General features: G+C 47.6%; 3 protein-coding genes across 4 annotated transcripts in view; 1 reads left to right on the top strand and 2 right to left on the bottom strand.

Annotated features, from left to right (window-relative positions):
* The window catches only part of LRRC24 (leucine rich repeat containing 24), a 44,103-nt gene extending 26,571 nt beyond the window's left edge, over positions 1-17,532 (bottom strand). Inside the window, exon 1 of the mRNA XM_081323055.1 lies at positions 17,459-17,532. The gene's annotated coding sequence lies outside the window, so the exon portion shown is untranslated. The remainder of the gene's footprint in view (positions 1-17,458) is intronic.
* Positions 1,504-17,695, bottom strand: LOC308665266 (UPF0598 protein C8orf82). Its single transcript, XM_081323073.1, has 3 exons — positions 17,459-17,695; positions 12,018-12,066; positions 1,504-3,441 (listed from the first exon to the last, which is right to left on the bottom strand). Exons 1-3 carry the CDS (start codon positions 17,597-17,599, stop codon positions 3,014-3,016), a joined length of 618 nt encoding a protein of 205 aa, XP_081179199.1. The 5' UTR covers positions 17,600-17,695; the 3' UTR covers positions 1,504-3,013.
* Positions 17,696-17,797: 102 nt separating this feature from the next.
* PIGM (phosphatidylinositol glycan anchor biosynthesis class M) lies at positions 17,798-24,842 on the top strand. 2 transcript variants are annotated; one of them, XR_014025847.1, is made up of 3 exons: positions 17,798-17,842; positions 22,426-24,155; positions 24,296-24,842. XR_014025847.1 is itself a non-coding variant. In XM_081323062.1 (2 exons), the coding sequence occupies exon 2, from the start codon at positions 22,505-22,507 to the stop codon at positions 23,837-23,839; it is 1,335 nt and encodes a 444-aa protein (XP_081179188.1). In that variant the 5' UTR covers positions 17,798-17,842; positions 22,426-22,504; the 3' UTR covers positions 23,840-24,842. The 2 variants fall into 2 exon arrangements, 1 of the variants encoding a protein (XP_081179188.1); XM_081323062.1 differs by having other exon boundaries at positions 22,426-24,842.
* The last annotated feature ends 78 nt before the right edge of the window (positions 24,843-24,920 follow it).

The raw sequence follows: 24,920 nt of genomic DNA, 5'->3' as shown, positions 1-24,920 counted from the left end.
CAAAAAAGCCTCTGGATCGATTCATTTGGCTTCCAATGAATGTACGTTTTTTCTTTTTTACTGGAAGCTGTTTTGAACAACTCTTTTGTGAAAAACGACCATCGCACCAGGCTGTTTTTCCCGCACAAAAGCCCCGACTGAAGTCCAGCGTTTGAAGGCAGCTGGTTCAGAGGATCAGACTTCTGATTGTCCGTTTGTCCTCTGGATTCCAAAGAGCAAGGAGGGCCTTGCTCGATTCTGTCTCTATCGTAGCTGTGTTGTCACATCACTTTGATTCCTCTCTCCACAGGGTCACTCTGGCACAATCCCTCCACTTGAGAAAAATTCCCTCTTTGGCGCACGTTAGATCCGAGAGCCGAGCCAGAGGAGCAGGACATGCCGGTCCAGAAATATAATAAGTGAGTGAATGAATTTGTAAAGAATTTAAAAAGTGCATTGCTCGTCCTGGAGGGATTTTGGAAAGCCAACTTAAAATCCCGTTGCCTCGTGAAAAAGCACCCTTGGGTGTTTCCTCCCATCGCGTCCCCGGTTAAGGTGGCTGGACGCCTGACCACCCAAGGAATTCTAAGCCTGGCGCACAAACGGAGCTTCTCCTTGCATCGTTCATTTCTAAGCCTTTGCACTGAGCCAAGCCGTAGTTTGTTTTGGAGGCGTGCCAAGGAGCAGCTGGCACGCCAAGGTTGCCTGGCACCGCTTTCCCTTTCCTGGAGATCTTGTGTCGAGGCGAGGAGTAGACGTCCCTTATTCAGACGTGCGTGCGGGATGGGGTTGGAGGTAAACAGACCCAGGGCACTAGGCATGTTTGCGGAATGCCTCTCCGGCATCCCGTTTTGCTCTTGGTGTAGTTTGGGCTTCACTCGATCCAGCTTCACTGCTGTGTTAATTAAAGCGCTGAGTCCCTCAAACATCTCAGCCCGAGCAAATCTATGTACCAGGCTGCCTGGGGAATTCTGGGAGTTGAACTCCAGACATCTTCAAAGTTGCCAAGTTTGAAAGGCTCTGATTGAAATGAATTGCTCGGTTTTGGCAATAATCTCCACCATCCTGAACCTGACACCATTGAAGCCGGTCAAGTGGGTAGCCTGAACCCAGTCCCTCCCAGTATGGAGCTTTGCAAAACCCATGAATTCTTTACCTGTGTGCAACCAGTAAAAAGGTGTCCTTCCTTCCCTCCCTCATCCATTCACCATTTCCTTCCATCCTTCCTTTCCTCATCCATCCATCCATCCATCCATTTCCTTCCTTCTCTCCCTCCCTCCTCCATCATTTCCTTCCATCCTTCCTTTCCTTATCCACCCACCCACCAATCCATCCATCCATTGCCATCCACCCACCCATTTCCTTCCTCATCCTTTCTCCATCCTTCCTTTCCTTATCCACCCGCTGCCCACCTACCCCCCACCCATTTCCTTCCTTCCTCATCCTTTCTCCATCCTTCCTTTCCTTATCCACCCGCTGCCCATCTACCCCCCACCCATTTCCTTCCCTCATCCTTTCTCCATCCTTCCTTTCCTTATACACCCACTGCCCACCTACCCACCCATTTCCTTCCTTCCTTCATCCATTCTCCATCCTTCCTTTCCTTATCCACCCGCTGCCCACCTACCCATTTCCTTCCTTCCTCATCCTTTCTCCATGCTTCCTTTCCTTATCCACCCGCTGCCCACCTACCCCCCACCCATTTCCTTCCTTCCTCCTTTCTCCATCCTTCCTTTCCTTATCAACCCACTGCCCACCTACCCACCCATTTCCTTCCTTCCTTCCTCATCCATTCTCCATCTTTCCTTTCCTTATCCACCCGCTGCCCACCTACCCACCCATTTCCTTCCTTCCTTCCTCCCTCCCTCAGGAATTCTGGGAGTTGAAGTCCACAGGCGTTTAAGTTGCCAAGGTTGAAGATCCCTGCTACAAACTATTCCAGGGAACTCGACATCCAGGAAAACTTTAGCTCAAGATCGGTAAATGAGACAGACTTTCCTTAAACTGCTCCCTACCAACAGCACCACAGTTTGCTGACTTGGGGGGGAGGTGTCTGTGCTTTTGCCAGGCTGTCAAAGGGCTTTGGCCAAGCTGAATGGACATCCTGAAAACTGCATTTCTAACAGAACTGAAAGCCAGGACAACCATATTTTTAATTAAGGTAAATCAAATGATGAACGGCTAAGGGGAACTAGGTATGTTTAGCTTAATGAAGAGAAGGGGAGACGTGACAGCGCCTTCCAATACTTGAGAGGCTCTCCTAGAGAAGAAGGGGACAATCTATTCTCCAAAGCACCTGAAGCAAAGACAGGAAGTAATGGATCCAACCTGGAAATAAGGACGAATTTCCCAATCGTGAGAATGATCCATCAGTGGAAGACCTTGCCTCTAGGAGTTGTGAGTGCTCCATCCCTGGAGGTTGTCAAGAAAAAGACTGGATATCCATTTGTCCAGGATGGAATTAAGGTCTTCCTGCCTAGGTCACGGGTTGAAGACCTCCAAGGTCCCTTCCCATCCTGGGATTCTAAGATAATGATGGCGAATTTGTTCAGGAGAGTGAAAGGCAAAGATCCCAAGACAAAGGAGGACTGCCCCATACCCACATTTGAGGAATCTACTCATCAGCCGACTGAGTTTCCTGCCGCTAAGCCAAGTTTGGCTTTAATTTGTTAATTTGTTTTTGTATTAAAATTTACACTCCGCCCGTCTCACCGCTGAAAGCAGCTGTTGGTTGTGCAGGGAGCAAGCTTGAGGAAGTCAGAAAACCAGGCACTTAAGCCACACAACCGCCTGGACACACAGCAGTCCTGCGCACAAGCCATAGAACAATTTCATTCCCAGAGACCTTGTCCAGGATCCTTGCCCAACTGGATAGGCTTCCAGCTATCTTCTTGAGATGGTCTCCTTGGATAAAGCCCAGGCGCCCGGAACAGCAGGACGGACGTGGTTCGGGTGGCGGTCAAGCCAAGGATGTTCAAGAGGGTCCCGAGAAGACCTCCAGGCATTGGCAGGGATTCCTCGCTTTGCGACGGCCTCAGATCAGCGGCAGCAGCTCATTGGTGAGAGCGTACCTCTTCTCCTGCCAGCGGAAATGAGTGGGCGGCCGACCGGCTCCGTCCTGGTACTCGAAGCCAGGGCTGAGCTCAAAGGCTAAGGAGGACTTGACCAGTCCCACCCCGCCAGCCTTTTCCGGCCCCGGGTGATAGACCCGCCCGTTCTCGGGCAGCATGACCAGCTTCTCCGGCTGGAAGGGCACGGCCAGGCGGTCGGCGCCCCCGCAGAAGGAGAGCAACGGCTGGCCCGAGGGCCCTTCCAAGAGGTGGGTGAAGACGACGGGCCGGTCGTCGCAACGCAGGTAGTTGTGCTCCCGGCCGCAGGGCGACAGGTAAGGAAAGGAGTCCTCGTAGCGGCCGCTTTGGTTCAGCTTCAGCTGCTTGAAGAAGAAGACCAGGAACTGCTTGTCTGCGGGAGGGAGGGAAAGCAGAGGCCGGTCAGTGGGGCACAGCCAGGCCCATTGACTTTGGACGCCGGCGGGGCCCTGCAACACAATGGCTCCCTCTGCTGGTATAGCAGTGGAATGGAATGGAATGGAATGGAATAGAATAGAATAGAATAGAACAGAACAGAATAAGGAATAGGAATAGGAATAGGAATAGGAATAGGAATAGGAATGGAATGGAATGGAATAGAATAGAATAGAATAGAATAGAATAGAATAGAGAACAATAGAGAATAGAGAATAATAGAGAATAGAGTAGAATAGAATAAACTGTAGAATAGAACAGGATAGATTGTAGAATAGAATAGAATAGAATAGAATAGAATAGAATAGAATAGAATAGAATAGAATAGAATAGAATAGAACAGAGAATAATAGAGAATAGAGAATAATAGAGAATAGAGTATTTTATTTATTTATTTATTTATTTATTTGCATTTATATACCGCCCTATTCCCTGAGGACTCAGGGCGGTTTACAGGGAATTAAAAATCCACCATACAAAAGTTAAAAAACCAATTAAAAGATATTAAATTACCCTGTATACATTAAAACCCGAATTAAAAATTTCTCCTCAGCCTGGGCCTGAGAGCTCAAAGAGCCAGGTCTTCAGGCCCCGGCGGAATGATCGGAGGTCGGGGGCAGTCCTCAGCTCCACCGGCAGCTGGTTCCAGAGGGCAGGCGCTCCCACAGAGAAGGCCCTATCCCTGGGTGTCACCCGCCGGCAATCTCTCACCGGCGGCACCCTGAGCAGACCCTCCCTGTGGGAGCGCACTGGGCGAAGGGCGTTTGATGCCGGCAGCAGGTGTTCCCTCAAATAGCCCGGACCCAGGCCATGTAGGGCTTTATAGGTAATAACCAGCACCTTGAATTTCACCCGGAGGGCAACCGGAAGCCAATGCAGCTCGCGGAGTAGAGGTGTTACATGGGAGTATCGGGAAACCCCCATTACAACTCGCGCGGCCGCATTCTGCACCAGTTGAAGCCTCCGAGTGGTCTTCAAGGGCAGCCCCATGTAGAGAGCGTTACAGTAGTCCAAACGGGAGGTCACAAGCGCATGAGTAACTGTGCGTAGGGCGTCTCGGTCCAGATAGGGACGCAACTGGCGCACCAGGCGAACCTGTGCAAAAGCCCCCCTGGTCACGGCTCCTATGTGGTCTTCAAAATTGAGCCGTGAATCCAGGAGGACGCCCAAGTTGCGAGCCCTATCAACGGGGGGTAACACCTCACCCCCCATCGTTAGAGGTGGAATAACTTGGTTAACCCGAGATGCCGATATGCACAGCCACTCAGTCTTGGCGGGATTGAGACGAAGCCTGTTTCTCCCCATCCAGACCTGAACCGCCTCCAGGCACCGGGACATCACGGAGAGGGCATCGCTGGGTTGGTTCGGGGTGGAAAGAAAAAGTTGGGTATCATCAGCGTACTGGTGATACCCCACCCCGAAACCACGAATGATCTCGCCCAGCGGCTTCATATAGATGTTGAACAGGAGAGGTGAGAGGACCGACCCCTGAGGAACTCCACAAATGAGAGACCTCGGGGTGGATCTCTGCCCTCCTGTCAACACCGACTGCGAGCGGCCCTGGAGGTAGGAGGAGAACCACCGTAAAACGGTGCCTCCCACTCCCAACCCCCTGAGACGCCGCAGCAGGATACCATGGTCGATGGTATCGAAAGCCGCTGAGAGATCTAATAGGACCAGGACAGAGGAACAACCCCTGTCCCTAGCCCTCCAGAGATCATTCACCAGCGCGACCAATGCCGTCTCCGTGCTGTATCCGGGCCTGAAGCCCGATTGGTACGGGTCCAGATAATCAGTTTCCTCCAGGAACAGAGGGAGCTGATGCGCCACCACACTCTCAACAACCTTCGCCAGAAAGCGAAGGTTGGAGACTGGACGATAGTTGTTTAAAACAGCCGGGTCCAAAGCAGGCTTCTTGAGAAGGGGCCTCACCACCGCCTCCTTCAAGGCGGCAGGGAAGACACCCTCCTTCAAAGAAGCAGTTATTACTGCATGGAACCAGCCTCGTGTTCCCTCCCGAGCCGCATAAGCTAGCCAGGAGGGGCACGGATCCAACAAACAGGTGGTGGTGCTCAGTCTCCCCATGATCCTGTCCACATCATCAGGGGAAACAGGGTCGAACTCAGTCCAGATAACATGCTCAAGACCGCCTGATTCCTCCACGTCAGACTCTGCCCAGTCAGAGTCCAAGCCGGTCCGGATCAGAGCGATTTTGTCCGCCAGATGATGACTAAACTCTTCGGCTCGTCCCTGCAAGGGATCCTCTCTCACCTCCTGGTTAAGGAGGGAGCGAGTCACCCTAAACAGGGCGGCCGGGCGATTATCTGCGGACGCGATAAGGGAGGCAAAGTAGTTAGACTTTGCCGTCCTTATCGCCGCAAGATAAGACCTTATAAAGGTTCTTAACTGCAATCGGTCGGATTCGGATCGGCTGGATCTCCAACCGCTCTCTAGACCTCGTCTCCGACGCTTCATCTCCCGGAGCTCCACAGAGAACCATGGGGCCCAACGGGATCTGCGCCGAGTCAGAGGTCGCGAGGGTACAACGCAGTCGAGTGCCCTGGTGGCAGCCGTTTCCCAGGCCTCCACCAGAGCATCGACTGGGCTGTGGGTAAGGGTGATAGGTATAGGCCCAAGCGCCCTCTGGAACCGGTCCGGGTCCATTAGGCGCCTGGGGCGGAACCACCTGGTCGGTTCCGCCGCCCAGCGGCGGGGGATGGCATGACGGAAAACCAGCCTCAGGAGGTGATGATCTGACCATGACAGAGGGGTGATGGATGGGGAACCCCCTCCCAGATCATCCAACCACTGTCCAGACAGGAACACCAGGTCGAGTAGAATAGAATAGATTGTAGAATAGAATAGAATAGAATAGAATAGAATAGAATAGAATAGAACAGAACAGAACAGAACAGAGAATAATAGAGAATAGAGAATAATAGAGAATAGAGTAGAATAGAATAGATTGTAGAATAGGATAGGATAGAATAGAATAGAATAGAATAGAATAGAACAGAACAGAACAGAACAGAGAATAATAGAGAATAGAGAATAATAGAGAATAGAGTAGAATAGAATAGATTGTAGAATAGAATAGAATAGAATAGAGAATAGAGTAGAATAGATTGTAGAATAGGATAGGATAGATTGTAGAATAGAATAGAATAGAATAGAATAGAATAGAATAGAATAGAATAGAATAGAATAGAATAGAACAGAACAGAGAATAATAGAGAATAGAGAATAATAGAGAATAGAGTAGAATAGAATAGATTGTAGAATAGAATAGAATAGAATAGAGAATAGAGTAGAATAGATTGTAGAATAGGATAGGATAGATTGTAGAATAGAATAGAATAGAATAGAATAGAATAGAATAGAACAGAACAGAACAGAGAATAATAGAGAATAGAGAATAATAGAGAATAGAGTAGAATAGAATAGATTGTAGAATAGAATAGAATAGAATAGAGAATAGAGTAGAATAGAATAGATTGTAGAATAGGATAGGATAGATTGTAGAATAGAATAGAATAGAATAGAATAGAATAGAATAGAATAGAATAGAATAGAATAGAATAGAATAGAATAGAATAGAATAGAATAGAATAGAATAGAAGTGGAAGGGACCTTGGAGGTCTTCTAGTCCAACCCCCCGCTCAAGCAGGAGAACCTATACCATCTCAGACAAGTGACTGTCCAGTCTCTTCTTAAAAACCTTCAGCGATGGGAGCACCCCCGGTTTCGGCTATTGCTATGACCCATTGCAGCATCCTCAGAGTCATGTGATCAAAATTCGGACACTTGGCAACTGGCATGTATGTATTTGCAACCTTTGCAGTGTCCCAGGGTCATGGGAATCGTCATTTGTTACCTTCCCAGCCGGCCTCTGACAAGCCAGGTCAACGGGGGAAGCCAGGGTTGGTTAATGACAGCATGGTTCATTTAACAATTGGGGCAAAAAAAGGTCATAAAATGGGGCAAAATTCGCTTAACAGCTGCCTTGCTTAGCAGTGGAAATTTTGGGTCTCAATTGTGCTTGTAAGTCGAGGGTTACCTGTCCATCTGGTGGGACACCCCCGTCCCAATAAAGGGCTTTCTCGGTAGTGACCCCTTCCCAATGCAACATCATTCCTCGGGAGATACAGTTGGCCCCCACCCTGAAGGAGGAGGAGGAAGAGGAGGAGGAGGAGGACAAAGAGGAGGAAGAAGAGGAGGAAGAGGACAAAGAGGAGGAAGAGGAAGAGGAAGAGGAAGAAGAAGAAGAGGAGGAGGACAATTGTGGGGTCTTTGGAGCTCTCTTGGTTATTTTCTTGCAGCTGTTCCATTACCCAACTGCGTAACATAATTTGTGGTAGAAGCGAGGGGGTTTGCACCTTCTAGCACTGATGGATCTTACCTAGTTGGGTCATGAAACATCTGCAAGAAAGTCACCAAGCTCAGAGAGCACCAAGGACCCCGCACCTCTGGTCTTCTTCTCCAGGACCCCTCCTCCTCCTCGTCCTCTATGCTACCCCCATCCCTTTTTGCACTGATGATGTTACCTAGTAGGGTCATGAAACTTCTGCAAGAAAACAACCAAGCTCAGAGAGCACCAAGGACCTCACAGTTCTCCTCCTCCTCCTCCTCCCCCCTGCAAACCCCCCTCCCTTCTAGCACTGATGATGTTCCCTAGCTGGGTCATGAAACGTCTGCAAGGAACCACCAAGCTCAGAGAGCACCAAGGACCCCTCATTTCAATCCTGAGCTAGAAATGCTCTTTTCTATCAGCCTTCTTGATCAGCACCTCTGACTCTGAGCACCCGGGAAGACCCTCCCCCTGTACGTTTTCCTTTTTCTTGGAATTCACTCTGGCTGTTCTCCTTGGTGCTGGCAGCCTGCCAAGCATCCCTGGCCCGAAGCCACCCATTCCGTGGCGTTTACAAGCACCAGCAGGGACACGAGTCATAAATTTGAATTATTCGCAGCGCAGCTGCAGCCTCGTAATTGGCAAGCGGGAATCAAGATGCAGAAAAGCACCCTGTTTGCTTTTGCTGGGAGCCGGGTGGGTGGGTGGGAAGTCAAGCGAGAGGCTGCTGGCGAAAGGCCAGTTCCCCAGTTCGGAGCATTATGCAACAAGGGCAAAATCCGTATGGGTCTGTTAAGGCAAGCGTGGGCAAAGACAACACAAGGTTCGTGCTTGAGGGAGAAGACAGCAGAGGAGAAAGCTAAGGGTGGGATTTTTTTTACATGTTATTTAGTGGCTGCAGGTTCCCCTCTGCTTAATTCCAATAGAATAGAATAGAATAGAATAGAATAGAATAGAATAGAATAGAATAGAATAGAATAGAATAGAATAGAATAGAATAGAATAGAATAGAATAGAATTTGAGCAGAAGTTAAAATATGGAATGGAATGGAATGGAATAGAATAGAATAGAATTTGAGCAGAATATAAAATATGGAATGGAATGGAATGGAATGGAATGGAATAGAATAGAATAGAATTTGAGCAGAATAGAAAATATGGAATAGAATAGAAAATGGAATAGAATAGAACAGAACAGAATAGAATAGAGTAGAATAGAATAGAATAGAAAATGGAATAGAATAGAATAGAATTGAATTGAATAGAATTTAAGCAGAATAGAAAATATGGAATAGAATAGAAAATGGAATAGAATAGGATAGGATAGAATAGAATAGAATAGAATAGAATAGAATTTGAGCAGAATAGAAAATATGGAATAGAATAGAAAATGGAATAGAACAGAACAGAGTAGAGTAGAGTAGAATAGAATAGAATAGAAAATGGAATAGAATAGAATAGAATTGAATTGAATTGAATTTAAGCAGAATAGAAAATATGGAATAGAATAGAAAATGGAATAGAATAGAATAGAATAGAACAGAATAGAATTTGAGCAGAATAGAAAATATGGAATAGAATAGAATAGAAATCTTCTGACAGCCAAGTCAATGGGGAAACCGGATTCACTTAGCAACCGTGTGATTCACTTAACAACCGCAGTGATTCACTTAACCACCATGGCAAGAAAGGTCGCAAAAATGGAGCAAAATTTACTTAAGAACCGTCTTGCTTAGAAATGGAAATTTTGGCTCAATTGTGGCTGTACGTCGAGGATTACCTATACCAGGGGTAGGCAACCTTGGCCCCTTCATGACTGATGGACTTCAACTCCCAGAATTCCTGAGCCAGCATGGCTCAGCTTGGGAAACTCTCCATTTCTCCTCAGCATGGCTGGCTCAGGAATTCTGAGAGTTGAAGTCCACAAGTCACAAAAGAGCCAAGGTTGCCTATCCCTGGCCTATACCCAGAAAGTTTTATTCTGCTGGCAATTTGTGTTAACCAAATTGTTTCTTGAGGAAAGAATCTGCTGTTCTTCAGAAGAAGAAAAAATACAGTCTGAGGCAGTGCTTCCCAACCTTGGTGTGTCTGGACTTCAACTCCCAGAATTCTCTAGCCAGCATGGAAGAAGAATTGCTCCAAAGGCTGAAAAGATGGTCAGGAGCTGGACAGTGAAGGCCCCACTGGTTCTCCCAGTTGGTCATCTCTGTCCAGGAGCATTTTGAGGCTGACTTAAACCAGCGCTCCCATAATGGCCTACAAGCCAAGCTAGAGAGAACCAACCTGGAATTAAGGAGAAATTTCTTGACAGTTAGAACAATTAACCAGTGGAACCACCTGCCTCCAGAAGCTGTGAATGCTCCAACACTGGAAGTTTTTAAGAAGAGACTGGACAGTCTTTTGTCTGGAATAAAGAACAGTTGCAGGAATTGGGCATGTCTGGTTTAGAGAAAAGAAGGAACAGGGTGACATGATAACAGAGTTCCAATATTTGAGGGGCTGTCCCAAAGAAGAGGGAGTCAAGCTGTTCTCCATAGCCCCTGAAGGCAGGACAAGAAGCAACGGATGGAAACTCATCAAGGAGAGAAGCAACCTGGAACTAAGGAGGAATTTCCTGACAGTGAGAACAATTAATCAGTGGAACAACCTGCCTCCAGAAGTTGTGAATGCTCCAACATTGGGGGGGTTTCAAGAAGAGACTGAACAACCATTTGTCTGAAATGGTCTAGGGTTTCCTGCCTGAGCAGGGGGTTGGACTAGATGACCTCCAAGTTTCCTTCCAACTCAATTATTCTGTTATTCTATCGTCTCTAAAACATACGTTGAGCACAGTACAAGAAGCAACAGATGGAAGGTTATCAAGGAGAGAAGCAACCTAGAACTAAGAATTTTCCTGGTAGTGAGACTAACTGATGAGTGGAACAGAAGTTGCCTTCACATGTTATGGGCGTTCAGTCACTGGAGGTTTTCAAGACGAGATTAGGCAATCATTTGTCTAAGGTCTCCTGCCTTGGGCAAGGGGTTGGACTAGAAGACCTCTAAGGTCCCTTTCAACTCTGTGGTTCTGTTATTCTATTATCCCCCATGACCCTACCTCAGTGTCCATAATCTGGGTGTAATAAGTAGAATATCCCCCTCAAAGTGTCTATAATCTGGGTGTAATAAGTAGAATATCCCCCTCAAAGTTTCTATAATCTGGGTGTAATAAGTAGAATATCCCCCTCAAAGTGTCTATAATCTGGGTGTAATAAGTAGAATATCCCTCTCAAAGTGTCTATAATCTGGGTGAAATAAGTAGAATATCCCCCTCAAAGTATCTATAATCTGGGTGGAATAAGTAGAATATCCCCCTCAAAGTGTCCATAATCTGTGTGCAATAAGTAGAATATCCCCCTCAAAGTGTCCATAATCTGGGTGGTGGAATAAATAGAATATCCCCCTCAAAGTGTCTATAATCTGGGTGAAATAAGTAGAATATCCCCCTCAAAGTGTCTATAATCTGGGTGGAATAAATAGAATACCCCTCAAAGTGTCTATAATCTGGGTGAAATAAGTAGAATATCCCCCTCAAAGTGTCTATAATCTGGGTGCAATAAGTAGAATATCCCCCTCAAAGTGTCCATAATCTGGGTGGAATAAATAGAATATCCCCCTCAAAGTGTCTATAATCTGGGTGAAATAAGTAGAATATCCCCCTCAAAGTGTCTATAATCTGGGTGCAATAAGTAGAATATCCCCCTCAAAGTGTCTATAATCTGGGTGAAATAAGTAGAATATCCCCCTCAAAGTGTCTATAATCTGGGTGCAATAAGTAGAATATCCCCCTCAAAGTTTCTATAATCTGGGTGAAATAAGTAGAATATCCCCCTCAAAGTGTCTATAATCTGGGTGCAATAAGTAGAATATCCCCCTCAAAGTGTCTATAATCTGGGTGCAATAAGTAGAATATCCCCCTCAAAGTTTCTATAATCTGGGTGTAATAAGTAGAATATCCCCCTCAAAGTGTCTATAATCTGGGTGAAATAAGTAGAATATCCCCCTCAAAGCATTTATAATCTGGGTGGAATAAGGAGAATATCCCCCTCAAGCGTTTATAATCTGGGTGGAATAAGGAGAATATCCCCCTCAAAGTGTTTATAATCTGGGTGGAATAAGCGGAATATTACCTTTGAAACAAGTGATGAAGTTCTTGACTTTGGTGTCATCCAGGAAAAGCTATCAAATGTGGTCAGGATCGGATGGGGTTGGGAAGGCATGGTGGGGAAGAAAAACATGGAAAAAAAATGAGCAAACTGGAGGCTCCTTTTCCTGAAAAATACAGAATATGCGGAGAGAGTGAAAGACAAGACCTATTGCCTCGGAAATGGAGGCCACTGCTCCACCATCTTGGAGGAGAAGAATGATCTCTTCGCTCGCACAGGCCAGCCTTGAGTCAGTCCATGTGTGAAGCTTATGTAGGAGAAGAGGCTGGGCTGGACAGCGGGGTTAAACATGTCATCAGTTCGGAATGGTTGCATTGTCACAAAAGACTCAACTCCAGTCCTTTGTGAATTCCATTGACCCTTATCTAGTTCCAATTTAGCCTTGACTAGGGGTAGGCAACCCTGGTTCTTTTATGATTGGTGGACTTCAACTCCCAGAATTCCTGAGTCAGCTATGCTGAGGGGAAAAGGAGAGGTTTCCAAGCTGAGCCATGCTGACTCAGGAATTCTGGGAGCTGAGGTCCACGAGTCATAAAAGAGCCAAGGTTGCCTATCCCTGGCCTTGACCATTAGCTGACTAGATCACGGGTGTCAAACTCGATCACGTCACCTGATGTATCGTGACATTTTTGGCCTTCACGGAACCGGGGTGGGCGTGGCCTGTCTGTGACTCACCCAGCCCACGGGCCGCCAGTTTGACACCTCTGGATTAGATTCTTGTACTCGGCAATATGACAACGATAATGTTTAAAATTTCTGATGCTGGGAGACAGTTGTTAAGTAAGCTTTGCCCCATTTTACGACCATGCTTGCTGCAGCGGTTAAGAGAATCGCTGCTGTTGGCTTCCTCAGGTCAGAAGGTCGCAAAAGGCTGCGGGATTCTGGGAGTTGAAGTCCACCCCTCTTAAAACATGCCACGGTCGAGAAACAGGGCCTTAGAAATTACCGTCCAGTTTTTCTTTTCCTACCGACCCCAACTCATTTCCCCTGTAATGTTTAATTCAGAGCCAATTAGATACGCCACAGCAGAGGCAATAACATGAGTCAGCAGCTGAGACTAATGGATTCAAAAGAGCTCCTAGCGGCCCCCAGCGCTGGAATGAAGCGAGCATCTCTTCCTGAGCCCAAATCTGCCACTTCGCTGCTTTTCGTTTTGCCCTGAAGGTCTCCATTAAGATTTAGCTTTGAATCTGACATTGCCAGCCTCCTCCTTATGTCATTTGGATTCCTTCTGAACTAGAGGAGAAACAGATTTTAGCTTTATTTTTTTTTAGCTTTACAAAGCCCTAGTGAGATCACACCTGGAATACTGAAGCCAATTTTTGGTCACCGTATCACAAAAAAGATGTTGAGAGTTTGGGAGAAAAAAATCAGAGAACAGCAACTAAGATGATCCAAGGCCTGGAGACCAAAACATACGAAAAACGGCTGCAGGACTTGCATTTGGCTAGTCTACAGAAAGGAAGAAATAGGGGAGACACGATAGCAGCGTTCCAGTATTTGAGGGGCTGCCACAAAGAAGAGGGGGTCACATTATTCTCCAAAGCACCAGAGGGAAGGACGAGAAACAATGGTTGGAAACTGACCAAAGAGAGAAGCAACCTGGAATTGAGGAGAAACTTCCTGACAGTGAGGACAATCAACCAGTGAAATAGAAGTTGCCTCCAGAAATCCTGGGTGCTCCATCACTGGAGGTCTTTAAGAAGAGACTGGACAGTCACTGAGACTGTTCTCCTGCTTGAGCAGAGGGCTGGACTAGAAGACCTCCAAGGTCCCTTCCAGCTCTACTCTATTCTTTTGCAGAGGGAAACAGTCTCTGGAAACTGGAGGTAGAGGCACTTCTAGACTTACAACCGTGCATTTAGTGAGCATTCAAAGTTACAAGGGCATTGACAGGACCATTTTTCACACTTGCAACCATTGCAGGTTGAGGACCAATCGTCATGGAGAACTTATCTACAGTATATGCTCGCCAGGAGCCAACATTGGCTTGAAGGCACATAATGAATCAGTTAGTCAGTCACAGAAAAACCCAGCTCTTGACACAAGGCTCTGATGTTGGGAAAGGCAGAATGAAAAAGCAGAAGAGGACGGCCAGTAGCAAAGAGGGCGGACTCATTTATGGTGGCAAGACCTGAAGGACCACATTAGGGAAGACTGTTCTGGGGGAAATCTACCTGTAATTGATAATACTAATAGCGGGCAATCAATCAATCGTGTTAGATGTTTTGTGCCAGCCATGGCAGTTCCCCAAAAAGATCATCAGATGGGAGCAAAGAGGCTTCTTTGCTTCCACTGATGAGCCAAGGGTCTCAGACCCAACAGCCCCATTGGCAAGAGAGTTTTATGGTCAGGGAGGGACCAAGACCCCCCATAAATACCTCTGCACGAGGGGCTGCTCTTTGTCCTAGTTCCAGTTCCACTTCTTGTTCTCTTCCAGTTCTACCTCTACTCCTAGCTCCTAGTCCTTCTTCTGTTTTAGTTATGTAATGCTAGCTTGCTTTTATTTTATTTCTCTCTCACATGCAGGCATGAATGCTTTCATGCCAAGTATTTGTTTCTCTTTGATCTATCATTGAATAAAGCTAATATGATTGCATCTCTGCGTGATGCTTTTACTTGGAAGCACCTTTAACGATCCATCGTGAGATCACCTCACAAATCGATCAATCATGGTACTACAACTGACCAGGTTTCCATACTCGATAGGCAAGTGGCCGGGTGAGGATTTACTCCTTGTTGGAGAACAACTGACCCAGTCAGGAGGAAGGATCAAATGGGGAATCAGCCTGGATTCACTATGTAAACACAAGCAGGCAAGGTCTGGCCCTCTGCCAAATGCTTATCTAGTCTTTCCCAGGTGAGAGTTGCCAGTCTGGGGGAGATTCCTGTATTATTGGCAGGGAACAATAAAGTAGCTAGTCTGAAGTCTTGTTTCAATTCAATTCAGAACAGAGCTGGAAGGGACCTTGGAGGTCTTCTAACCTAACCCCCTGCTCAAGCAGGAGACCCTATACCAGGGGTGTCAAACTCAATTTCATTGAGGGCCGCATCAGCATTGCGGTTGCCCTTAGGGGGCAACCAGGGTGGGCGTGGCCTACTGGGTGGGCGTGGCTAGAGTGCGTATGGCCTACTGCGTGGGCGTGGCCAGCTCTACATCGTTTGCATCAAGGGTGCCTATGGGGGCCTGGGCAGGAGTGGGACAGATCTGGGGGTCTCTGGGCCAGGGCCAAGGCAGTGGGGGCCGTTCCCTCCCTGTTTCCAGGATGGCTTCGCGGGCCACATGAATTTAATTAATTTTAATTTTATTAAATTTATATACCGCCCTTTCCCGAAGGACTCAGGGTGGTTTACAGGGTATTTAAAATCAAACAGTACAAAATACAAAAGTTAAAAAAGAATTAAAAAAGATTAAATTATCCCTTAACTAAAAACCTCAGTTAAAAATTCTCAGCCTGGGCTGGAGAGCTCAAAGAGCCAGGTCTTCAGGTTCCGGCGGAATGAACGAAGGTCAGGGGCGGTCCTAAGCTCCACAGGCAGCTGGTTCCAGAGGGCAGGCGCACCCACAGAGAGGGCCCTCCCCCTGGGTGTTATCCGCCGGCAATCTTTTACCGGCGGTACCCTGAGAAGACCCTCCCTGTGTGAGCGCACTGGACGAAGGGAGTTTGATGCTGGCAGGAGGTGTTCCCTCAAATATCCCGGACCCAAGCCATTTAGGGCTTTATAGGTCATCACCACTTCGCGGGCCAGATCCGGCCCCCGGGCCTTGTGTTTGACATGTCTGCCCTATACAATTTGGGACAAGTGGCTGTCCAAATCTCCAGAGATGGAGCAACAACTTCCAGAGGCAACATTTGTTCCACTGGTTACTGGTCCTCACTGTCAGGAAGTTTTTCCTTTGCTCTAGATTGGTTCTCTCCTTGGTTAGTTTCCATCCATTGTTTCTTGTCCTGGTGCTTTGGAGAATAGTATCAATCAATGAGACTAGAGCGAGAAGGGACCGTGGAGGTGAAAGGAATAAAATATTATTCAGAAATTTCTAATGAGTCTAAAGGACATTAGAAGAAGCCACCTGAAAATCCTAAGTAATAACGGTTGTCTCATCTCATCTAAAAGTTGACAAATACAAATGTGACAAGCTGAAATCGCTAGCTAATTAAAACCACAAGTAGTGGAAAAATAACACCTGTAAGTTTAGAGCTCAATACATAACCGCAGACAGTTAAAAAGCAAGCTTTGTTCATAGAATAGTAGATGGTGATAGATAGGATGTGCACAAAGGGGGCTTCTTGGAAAAGGGTTAGGGAGGGGGCAGTGGTTTTAGGCGGTTCGGAGTAGTTTTTGGATGATTAGGGAAGGGGTGTTGAGTGCGATAGGGGAGGGGGGAATCTGCGTTGGGGATAGGATATAAAAATGTGTCAAAAAGCTGTTTAAGGTGTGACTGAACTCCTGCGTGGGTGTCAGCTCACCAAGCCTTTGCAAGTGCTTCTTTTTAAATAAAAACTTTGTTACTGGAATTCCAAGTGAATTTGTTTGTTTTGGGATATTGAGCCACATTCCAAACAGAGGTCTTCTAGTCTAACCCCCTGCTCAAGCAGGAGACCCTAGACCAGACATGTCTAACTTGGAACGTCACGTGACGTTGCGCAATGTATCGGGACTGTTTTGCCATTGCCGGCAATGGGGTGGGCACGGCTTCCGCGTGACGCGTCTGGCCCGCAGGCTGGCAGTTTTGACACCCCTGCCCTAGAGTCCAGGGGTAGGCAACCTTGGCTCTCTTAAGACTGGTGGACTTCAACTCCCAGAATTCCTGAGCCAGCCATGCTGAGAGGAAAGGGAAAGGTTTCCAAGCTGAGCCATGGCTGGCTCAGGAATTCTGGGAGTTGAAGTCCACCAGTCATAAAAGAGCCAAGGTTGCCTATCCCTGCCCTACACCATTCTGGACAAATGCCTGTCCAGTCTCTTCTTAAAAACCTCCAGTGATGGAGCACCCACAACTTCTGGTGACAAGCCGTTCCACTGGTTAATTGTTCTAATTGTCAGGAAGCTCATGATGGTTGCCGTGTCCCGTGGTCCTTTTCTGCAACCTGCTGAGAAGCAAAGTCCATGGGGAAGCCAAAAATTCACTTAACAACCGCACGATTCCCTTAACAACCGTGGCAAGAAAGGTGGTAATACGGGGCAGAATCCACTTAACAACTGTGTCGCCACAGAAATTTGGGGCTCAACTGTGGTCGTAAGTCGAGGACTACCTGCAATACAAACTTCCCCTGCCCCACTGACTTAGGGGGTCCCTTTCCAGACTTGGTCCCTTGCCCCCCAGCCGGAAATGACCTTTTCCAGTTGCAGGGCGGATCCGGTTGACCCGACGACCTCCCCTCCACTATTGTTCACCCCGCCCCTACCTGCCCCTGGTGGTCGACGTAGTAGAAATACTCGCGGGTGCGCGGCGAGGGGCTCTGGCCTTGCTGGTAGAGAGGCTGTCCGGGCCCGCGACGGATCCCCGGGCGCAGCAGGAAGCCCAGCCCGCCCCGCAGCAGCCGCATCCCGGCTCCCGTCTGGCGGGCTGGCCCGCGGCGGAGAGGAGAACCCGGTTGGTAGGCCGGCGCCGCTCTACCGGAAGCGCTATGGGGGACCCGTACGCCGACGGAAGCGCTCCCCCCGGCGCGCGGGGCCGGCAGAAAGGTTCCTCCAGCGGTGCGACCCCTGCTGGCCGGGACTGGAACGTCTCTCGCCGGGCGGCCCGAGAGCGGAGTCCGGTCGGCGCTGCTGCTCCCGCCGGAGACCGCGTGAGTAGCCCCCTCCCCCGCTGCTCTCGGGCGCCCCCGGTGGACGCCTGCAGGTCTTTGCAGCCGGAGGGGCGCCTGGGCTAAGCGGGGGGACCCAGCGGAGCCTCAAGAGGGGGACCCCGAGCCCCAGGAAGAGCAGGAATCAGAATCATTTCAGAGGAGAAAGAGGCTGCCGGGGCTGTTCCTCCTCCTCCTCCTCCTCCATCAGAGAAGGGGAAATGTGCCTTTTCTTCCTTCCTCTTCCCCTCCCCTCCTCCTCCTCCTCTCCTTTTTCCTTCTCCTTCTCTTCCTCTTTTGTTCTCTTTCTCTTTCATCTCCTTCTAGAGCAGGCGTCTGTTCTTCATCTCCTATCGCCACCACCACCACTTCCTTCTCCTCCTTCCCCCTTTCTTCTTTCCTCCTCCGTCTTGCTCTCCTCCTCCTTCTTGAGCATGCATGTTCTTCCTTGTCTTCTACAACACTTCCTTCCCCCTTTTTCTTTCTGCATCTCTTCCTCCTCCTTTTCTTCTCCTTCCCTTTTCTTCTCCTCCTCCCTCCTCTCCTCCTCCTTCCTGAGTGTTATCTGTTCTTCTTCCATTACTTCCTCCTCCTTCTCCTCCTGATGTTCCCTAGCTGGGTCATGAAACGTCTGCAAGGAAACCGCCAAGCTCAGAGAGCACCGAGGGTCCCACAGTCGTTGTCCTCCTCCTCCTCCTCCTCCTCCTCCTCTTCTTCTTCCTCCTCTTCCTCCTCCTCCTCCTCCTCTTCTCTACAAACCTTTCTAGCCCTGATGATGTTCCCTAGTTGGGTCATGAAATGTCTGCAAGGAAACCACCAAACTCAGAGAGCACCAAGGACCCCACAGTCATCTTTCTCCTCCTCCTCCTCCTCCTCCTCCTCCTCCTCTGTTCTTTCTTCCCCTCTTGGAGTCCAGAAAGAGAAAAATTTTCTTCCTTCTTCTTATATCACTGTGTAGCCCATTCCCCCCAGGAAAACTGCATAGGGAGTCCTCAGCTTACAGCCATCCATTTAGCAACGGTTCGAGGTTACTTTGGCAGTAAAAAGAGGCCAACCTTTGCCTTTATACGGTACATCCATACAGTCTGGAAGACTTATAGTTCCAAGGTACCTCTGCTCTAAATCAAGAGGTGGTGGCAGAGAAAAGCTTTGTGTGAAACTCTGTAGAGATTCTCCGTCATCCAGGTCATAGTGGTCTCGAAGATGTTTTTTGGAGAGGCAGCTGGACTGTTTTTTCCTTGAGGAAGAAGAAGAGGATGTTTCGCTTCTCGTCCGAGAAGCTTCATCACTTCACCGTGAACTGATGAAGCTTCTTGGATGAGAAGCGAAATGTCTTTTTCTACAAGTAAAAACCAGTCTAGTTAGATGATGATGATTATAATGTTAATGATAATAATAATAATAATAATAATAATAATAATATAAAATAAAATAATAAAAAAACTTTGCAAAATACTTCAAGAAATTGCAGCTTCCTGCAATAACTCCAGCAAAGCTACAAAAAACTGCGCTACTCGGAACATTTTACATTTTAAGGAGAGACCTGGTTGACACCTAGGATGCTGGCAGCAACCAGTCTCAACCATTAGTGCCAGTCCATTTGAGTGTTCAGTTGACTGACTTTCATGTTTTATGAATAAAAGTTTTAAATAATAATAATAATAATAATAATAACAACAATAACAACAACAGAACAACAACAACAACAACAACAACAACAACAACAATAATAATAATAATAATAATAATATAGAGTTGGAAGGGACCTTGGAGGTCATCTAGTCCAACCTCCTGCTTAGGCAGGAAACTCTATACCATTTTGGACAAATGGCTGTCCAGTCACTTCTTAAAAACCTCCAGTGTTGGAGCATTCACAGTTTCTGGAGGCAGGTGGTTCCACTGGTTAATTGTTCTAATTGTCAGGAAGTTTCTTCTGAGTTCCAGGTTGCTTCTCTCCTTGACGAGTTTCCATCCTTTGCTTCTTGTCCTGCCTTCAGGTGCTTTGGAGAATAGCTTGACTCCCTCTTCTTTGGGGCATCCCTTGAGAAATTGCAAGACTGCTATCATGTCCCCCCTCGTCCTTCTCCTCATTAGACTAGACAGACCCAATTCCAGCAACGGTTCCTTATACATATGTTTTAGCCTCCAGTCCCCTAATCATCTTTGAGATACCTGTGGGAAACTCCAGTTCAGTTTCCTTCCTTTAAGATGTACTTCTCAAAAGAATTGGGATGAAATTTGAAAATAGGTTTTGGGCCACGCTGCTCCGTAGGAAAAAGTTAGAACAGTTCTCTCGCTGAGTCCATACAGCTTTTTTCCCCGTTTTGCTTTTTTTACCCTGACGCTCTTCTTATCTGTGTTTACTTCTTTTGCAAACTGTGTTGGTGTCAGCAAAAGGAGAAATTGTTTCATGCAAGACTGCCAGCGCTATCATTTCTCCCTGGCTTCATAGTTTATTTTGGCTTTGGAGGTTTAATGTAGTAAAAGGGCTCTTAAAAGTGCCTTTGCATTTTATTTCAAAGTTACCCTTGAAATAGAAACCCCTGGCCTGTAGCAGAAGGGATATTGGGGTCTCAGTCCCTTTAAATGCCTTTCCAGAGTTAATTGTTGTCTTTTTAATTACAGTCGATAATTATTCCAATGAACGTCGCATGACAAAGAGCAGTTTGATGGGGTTAGCTGGGGTTGTTCTTTCCATGTGTGCGGCGTGCAGTCGTAGATACATACGTACATAAAATTTCCAGTGCCTGCCAGCAACGCCATTCCATTAGCAAAAGTCATGAAGAAAAAAAAGGGGGAGAATCCTGCAGTTCATTTTCTGCAATTTACACATTTAACAACTTTTTAATTCTGGTCTTGTAGCAATTGAAGTTATTGCAAAACTTTACTTTTTCCTTCATTGGTGGAAGAAGTTGATCTTTGGGGGGAAATGGTCTCTGGGTCTGTTCTAGGAAAAAACAAGCTCTCTTTGGGCAGCTGCTAATGTCTGTTGAGGTTTTGGCTTCTTTGCCAAAGGAAATGAGGAAAAATTAAACCAACAGAACAGAATAACGTGAGTTGGAAGGGACCTTGGAGGTCATCTAGCCCAACCCCCCGCCCAAGCAGGAGACTCTACAGCAGGGGTGTCAAACTCAATTTCATGGAGGGCCGCATCAGCATTGCGGTTGCCCTCAGGGGGCCGGGTGGGTGTGGCCTGGGTGGGCGTGGCCTACTGGGCGGGCGTGGCTAGAGTGCGTATGTCCTACTGGGTGGGCGTGGCCAGCTCTACATCGTTGGCATCAAGGGTGCCTATGGGGGCCTGGGCAGGAGTGGGACAGATCTGAGGGTCTCTGGGCCAGGGCCAAGGCAGTGGGGGCCGTTCCCTCACTGTTTCCAGGATGGCTTCGCGGGCCGCATGAAACCACTTCACGGGCCGGATCTGGCCCCCCGGGCCTTGTGTTTGACATGTCTGCTCTACAGCATTTCTGACAGATGGCAGTCCAGTCTCTTCTCGAAAGCTTCCAGTAATGAAGAATCCCGTATTATTTTGCAAGGGTGTCCAACTTGGCAGTGGACCAGTGGACTTCAACTCCCAGAATTCCTGTTTTACTGTTTTGTTTTTCCATCTTACTTTTATAAGCTGCTCCCAGAGCAGTCCCACAATGGGATGGGCGTCAAATAAATTTAACAAATAAATATAACAGAATAACAGAAGTTGCAAGGGACCTTGGAGGTCTTCTGGTCCAACCCCCTGCTCAGGCAGGAAACCTTGCGACATTTCAGACGGATGATTGTCCAATTTCTTCTTTAAAACTTCCCGTGTTGGAGCATTCACAACTCCTGGAGGGAAGCTGTTCCACTGGTTGTTCTCACTGTCAGGAAGTTTCTCCTTAATTCTAGGCTGGATCACTCCTTGATTAGTTTCCATCCGTTGCTTCTTGTCCTGCCTTCAGGGGCTTTGGAGAATAGCTTGACATAATACTGGTAGGAATTTTCCAGTATTTGAGGGGCTGCCAAAAAGAGGAGGGGGTCGATTTATTTTCCAGAGCAGCAGAGGAGAAGAAGCAACGGATGGAAACTAATCAAGGAGAAAAGCAGCCTGGAATTAAGGAGAAACTTCCTAACAGTGAGGACAATTAACCAGTGGAACAGCTTGCCACCAGAAGTTATGGGTGCTCCAACACTGGAGGTTTTTAAGTAAAGACTGGACAGCCACTTGTTTGAAATGGGATAGGGTCATCTACTTGAGCAGGGGGGTGGACTAGAAAGCCTCCAAGGTCCCCTCCAACTCTATTCTGATTGATTGACCCCCTTTTCTTTGTGGCAGCCCCGCAAGTATTCCAAGACTGCTATCATGCTTCCCCTAGTCCTCCTTTTCATTCAATTAGACATACCCAATTCCTGCAACTTTCCTTCTTCTTCGTATGGCTTAGCCTCCAGTCCCCTAATCATCTTTGCTGCTCCGTTATATTTATACTTTATATATATTTAAATATAAACCAATATGGGTTAGCATATGAGTAAGGAAGGCGGCGGCCTGGCTGTCCACTTTTAAAATTCCATCTATTTTTTTATTTTTTTACTATGGCTATATTTTTTTTAATCAGGAATGCCTGCTAAATCGGAGTTCCGAAGAGCGTGGAGGAGACCCTTTAAGCTTGACCTCTTGTCCCTTCGGCAAATATAATGACAGGAGGCCTTAAATCCGGACTGGTCCCTGGATCGGCTTCTCAACGTGATCCCAGTCTGGGAGACCCGTGTCCGGATCCCCCTCTGAGTGCAGGGCAGCGGATTCTCCAAGGGTTCCTCCGGAGAAATGTTTTATTCAGCAGCGCTTTGCTAATCAGGCTGGGCCTGACTTTTTACGGGGTCTACCAGGACCGAACAATGCTGGTGAAATACACCGACATTGATTACCAGGTCTTCACCGATGCGGCTAGATACGTCACGGAAGGAAAGTCCCCTTACCAGCGGGCCACCTACCGCTACACTCCGCTCCTGGCCTGGATGTTAACCCCCAACATTTATGTCAGCGACCTGTTTGGCAAGATCCTTTTTGTGAGCGGGGACCTGGTGGCTGCCTTCCTGATTTACCGGATCTTGCTCCTCCGAGGGCTGGACAGCCGGACCGCTTACGGGTGCTGCGCCTTCTGGCTGTTCAACCCTCTCCCCATGACCGTCTCCAGCCGAGGCAACGCCGAATCCCTCGTGGCCAGCTTGGTCCTGGGCACCCTCTATTACCTGGCCAGGAGACACCTAGTGAAGGCGGCTGTGCTTTACGGCCTCGCCGTACATATGAAGATCTATCCCGTGACTTACGCGTTGCCCTTTGTTCTCTATTTGCAAAGCCGCGCCGGAGCAGAACGGGACAAACCAAAGGGGAAGGCATCTTGCCTCGGGCTGCCCTCGAGCTGGTTCACGCGGGAGGTCCTTCTTTTTGCCACGGTCTCCGCGGGCACCTTTGCCATCCTGGCTCTCTCCTTCTATGCCTACTATGGCTGGGAATTCCTGCAGCACACCTACCTCTACCATTTGGTTCGGAGAGACACCCGCCATAATTTCTCACCCTACTTCTACCTGTTTTATTTGACTGCCGAAAGCCGCTGGAGTTTGGCCCTGGGGCTGGCTGCCTTCCTGCCCCAGCTACTGCTGCTTCTCGCCCTGTCCTTCGTCTACTACCGGGACCTGGCCTTCTGCTGCTTCTTGCACACGGCGGTTTTCGTGAGCTTTAACAAAGTCTGCACCTCTCAGTATTTCTTGTGGTACCTCTGCCTTCTGCCCCTGGTGCTGCCTTTCCTGCAGATATCCTGGGCACGGGGGGCATTGTTGATGGGGCTGTGGCTCCTGGGACAGGGTCTCTGGCTTCTCCCGGCTTATTTCCTCGAGTTTCAAGGTCAGAATACGTTTCTGCTCCTCTGGCTGGGAGGTTTAGGGTTCCTGTCCATCAACTGCGCGATCCTGGTTCAGATGATTTCTCACTACCGTCCAGAATGCAGCTCCAGGAAATTGAAGCCGTTGTAAGTCGGCTTGCTTCTTCAGGCTACGAAGTCGTGTGGATCTGAGCGGCATCGAGTCGAATGAATGGACGCCGGAAATAAAGTTGCTCTGGAAAGAGTTAACGGTTGAGGACGTGGGGGAAAAACAGCCTATTGTTGTTGCAGAAACTGTAAGAAGGCATGCTAGCCTCTGAAGAAAATACATTGAATATATTTCTAATCTCATGAGCTTGGCTGAAGCTTGGGAACTGTACGTAGGACCTGGGATCAGAGGCCTGGCTGTGCTAAAATACCGGCCTTAAACCAGAATTTGCTGATGTGATAGTTGCTCCAGAGCAGGGGTCTTCAAACTTGGCCCTTTTATGACTTGTGGACTTCAACTCCCAGAATTCCTCAGCCAGCGCTGGCTGAGGAATTCTGGGAGTTGAAGTCCACAAGTCATAAAAGGGTCAAGTTTGAAGACCCCTGCTCCAGAGAGAAGCCCTAGGAATCAGTAGCCATAAAAGATCATTTGTAAATAAGGGCAGGATGGAATTAGAGGAATATAAGTCTAATAAAGATAAAGATAAAGAATGGGAGATGTAATTAAAGGTGGGGAATAATGTACTCACTTTAGGCGCTTCGGATAGATTGTGACAATCTGAGTACTCAGCCAATCAGGGAAAGGTGGGAGGTAAATTTGCAAAAGCGATAGGGAATATAAGGAAATTATATCGATGATTTAAGGTGCGTCCACTGTACCTGTGTGTACACGATGCACCCTCTTAGCAAAGTAATACAAATTGTTTACTCTTGAAAGTTTTGGCTGGTGATTGTTTATTCAAGACTAGACAAGGATCCCACAAGGAGAATTTGAGGAAGTGGTTGTTCTGCAGTGGCAAACAGATCGATTCTCTCCCATGAACAAATTCGATTCAAAATTTGGTTCATGGAATAGAATGTTTGTAAGGCTTTGGGGTTTTATAGATACTTTCCCCACAACCTCTGTCCACTCTGAATATACCCTGTATGGATATAAGAAAATAAAGTATTACATCAACAAAGCTGTTAAGATGAGATATGGATTCCTGGAATTTTATTTGAATGTTGCTGAAACCTACAGTTGC

This window comes from Vipera berus (genome assembly GCF_964194415.1).
Source record: "Vipera berus genome assembly, chromosome: 3".
NCBI lineage: Eukaryota > Metazoa > Chordata > Lepidosauria > Squamata > Viperidae > Vipera > Vipera berus.
Note: the sequence above shows the minus strand (reverse complement) of the source record. Positions and strands in the feature narration are given on the sequence as shown.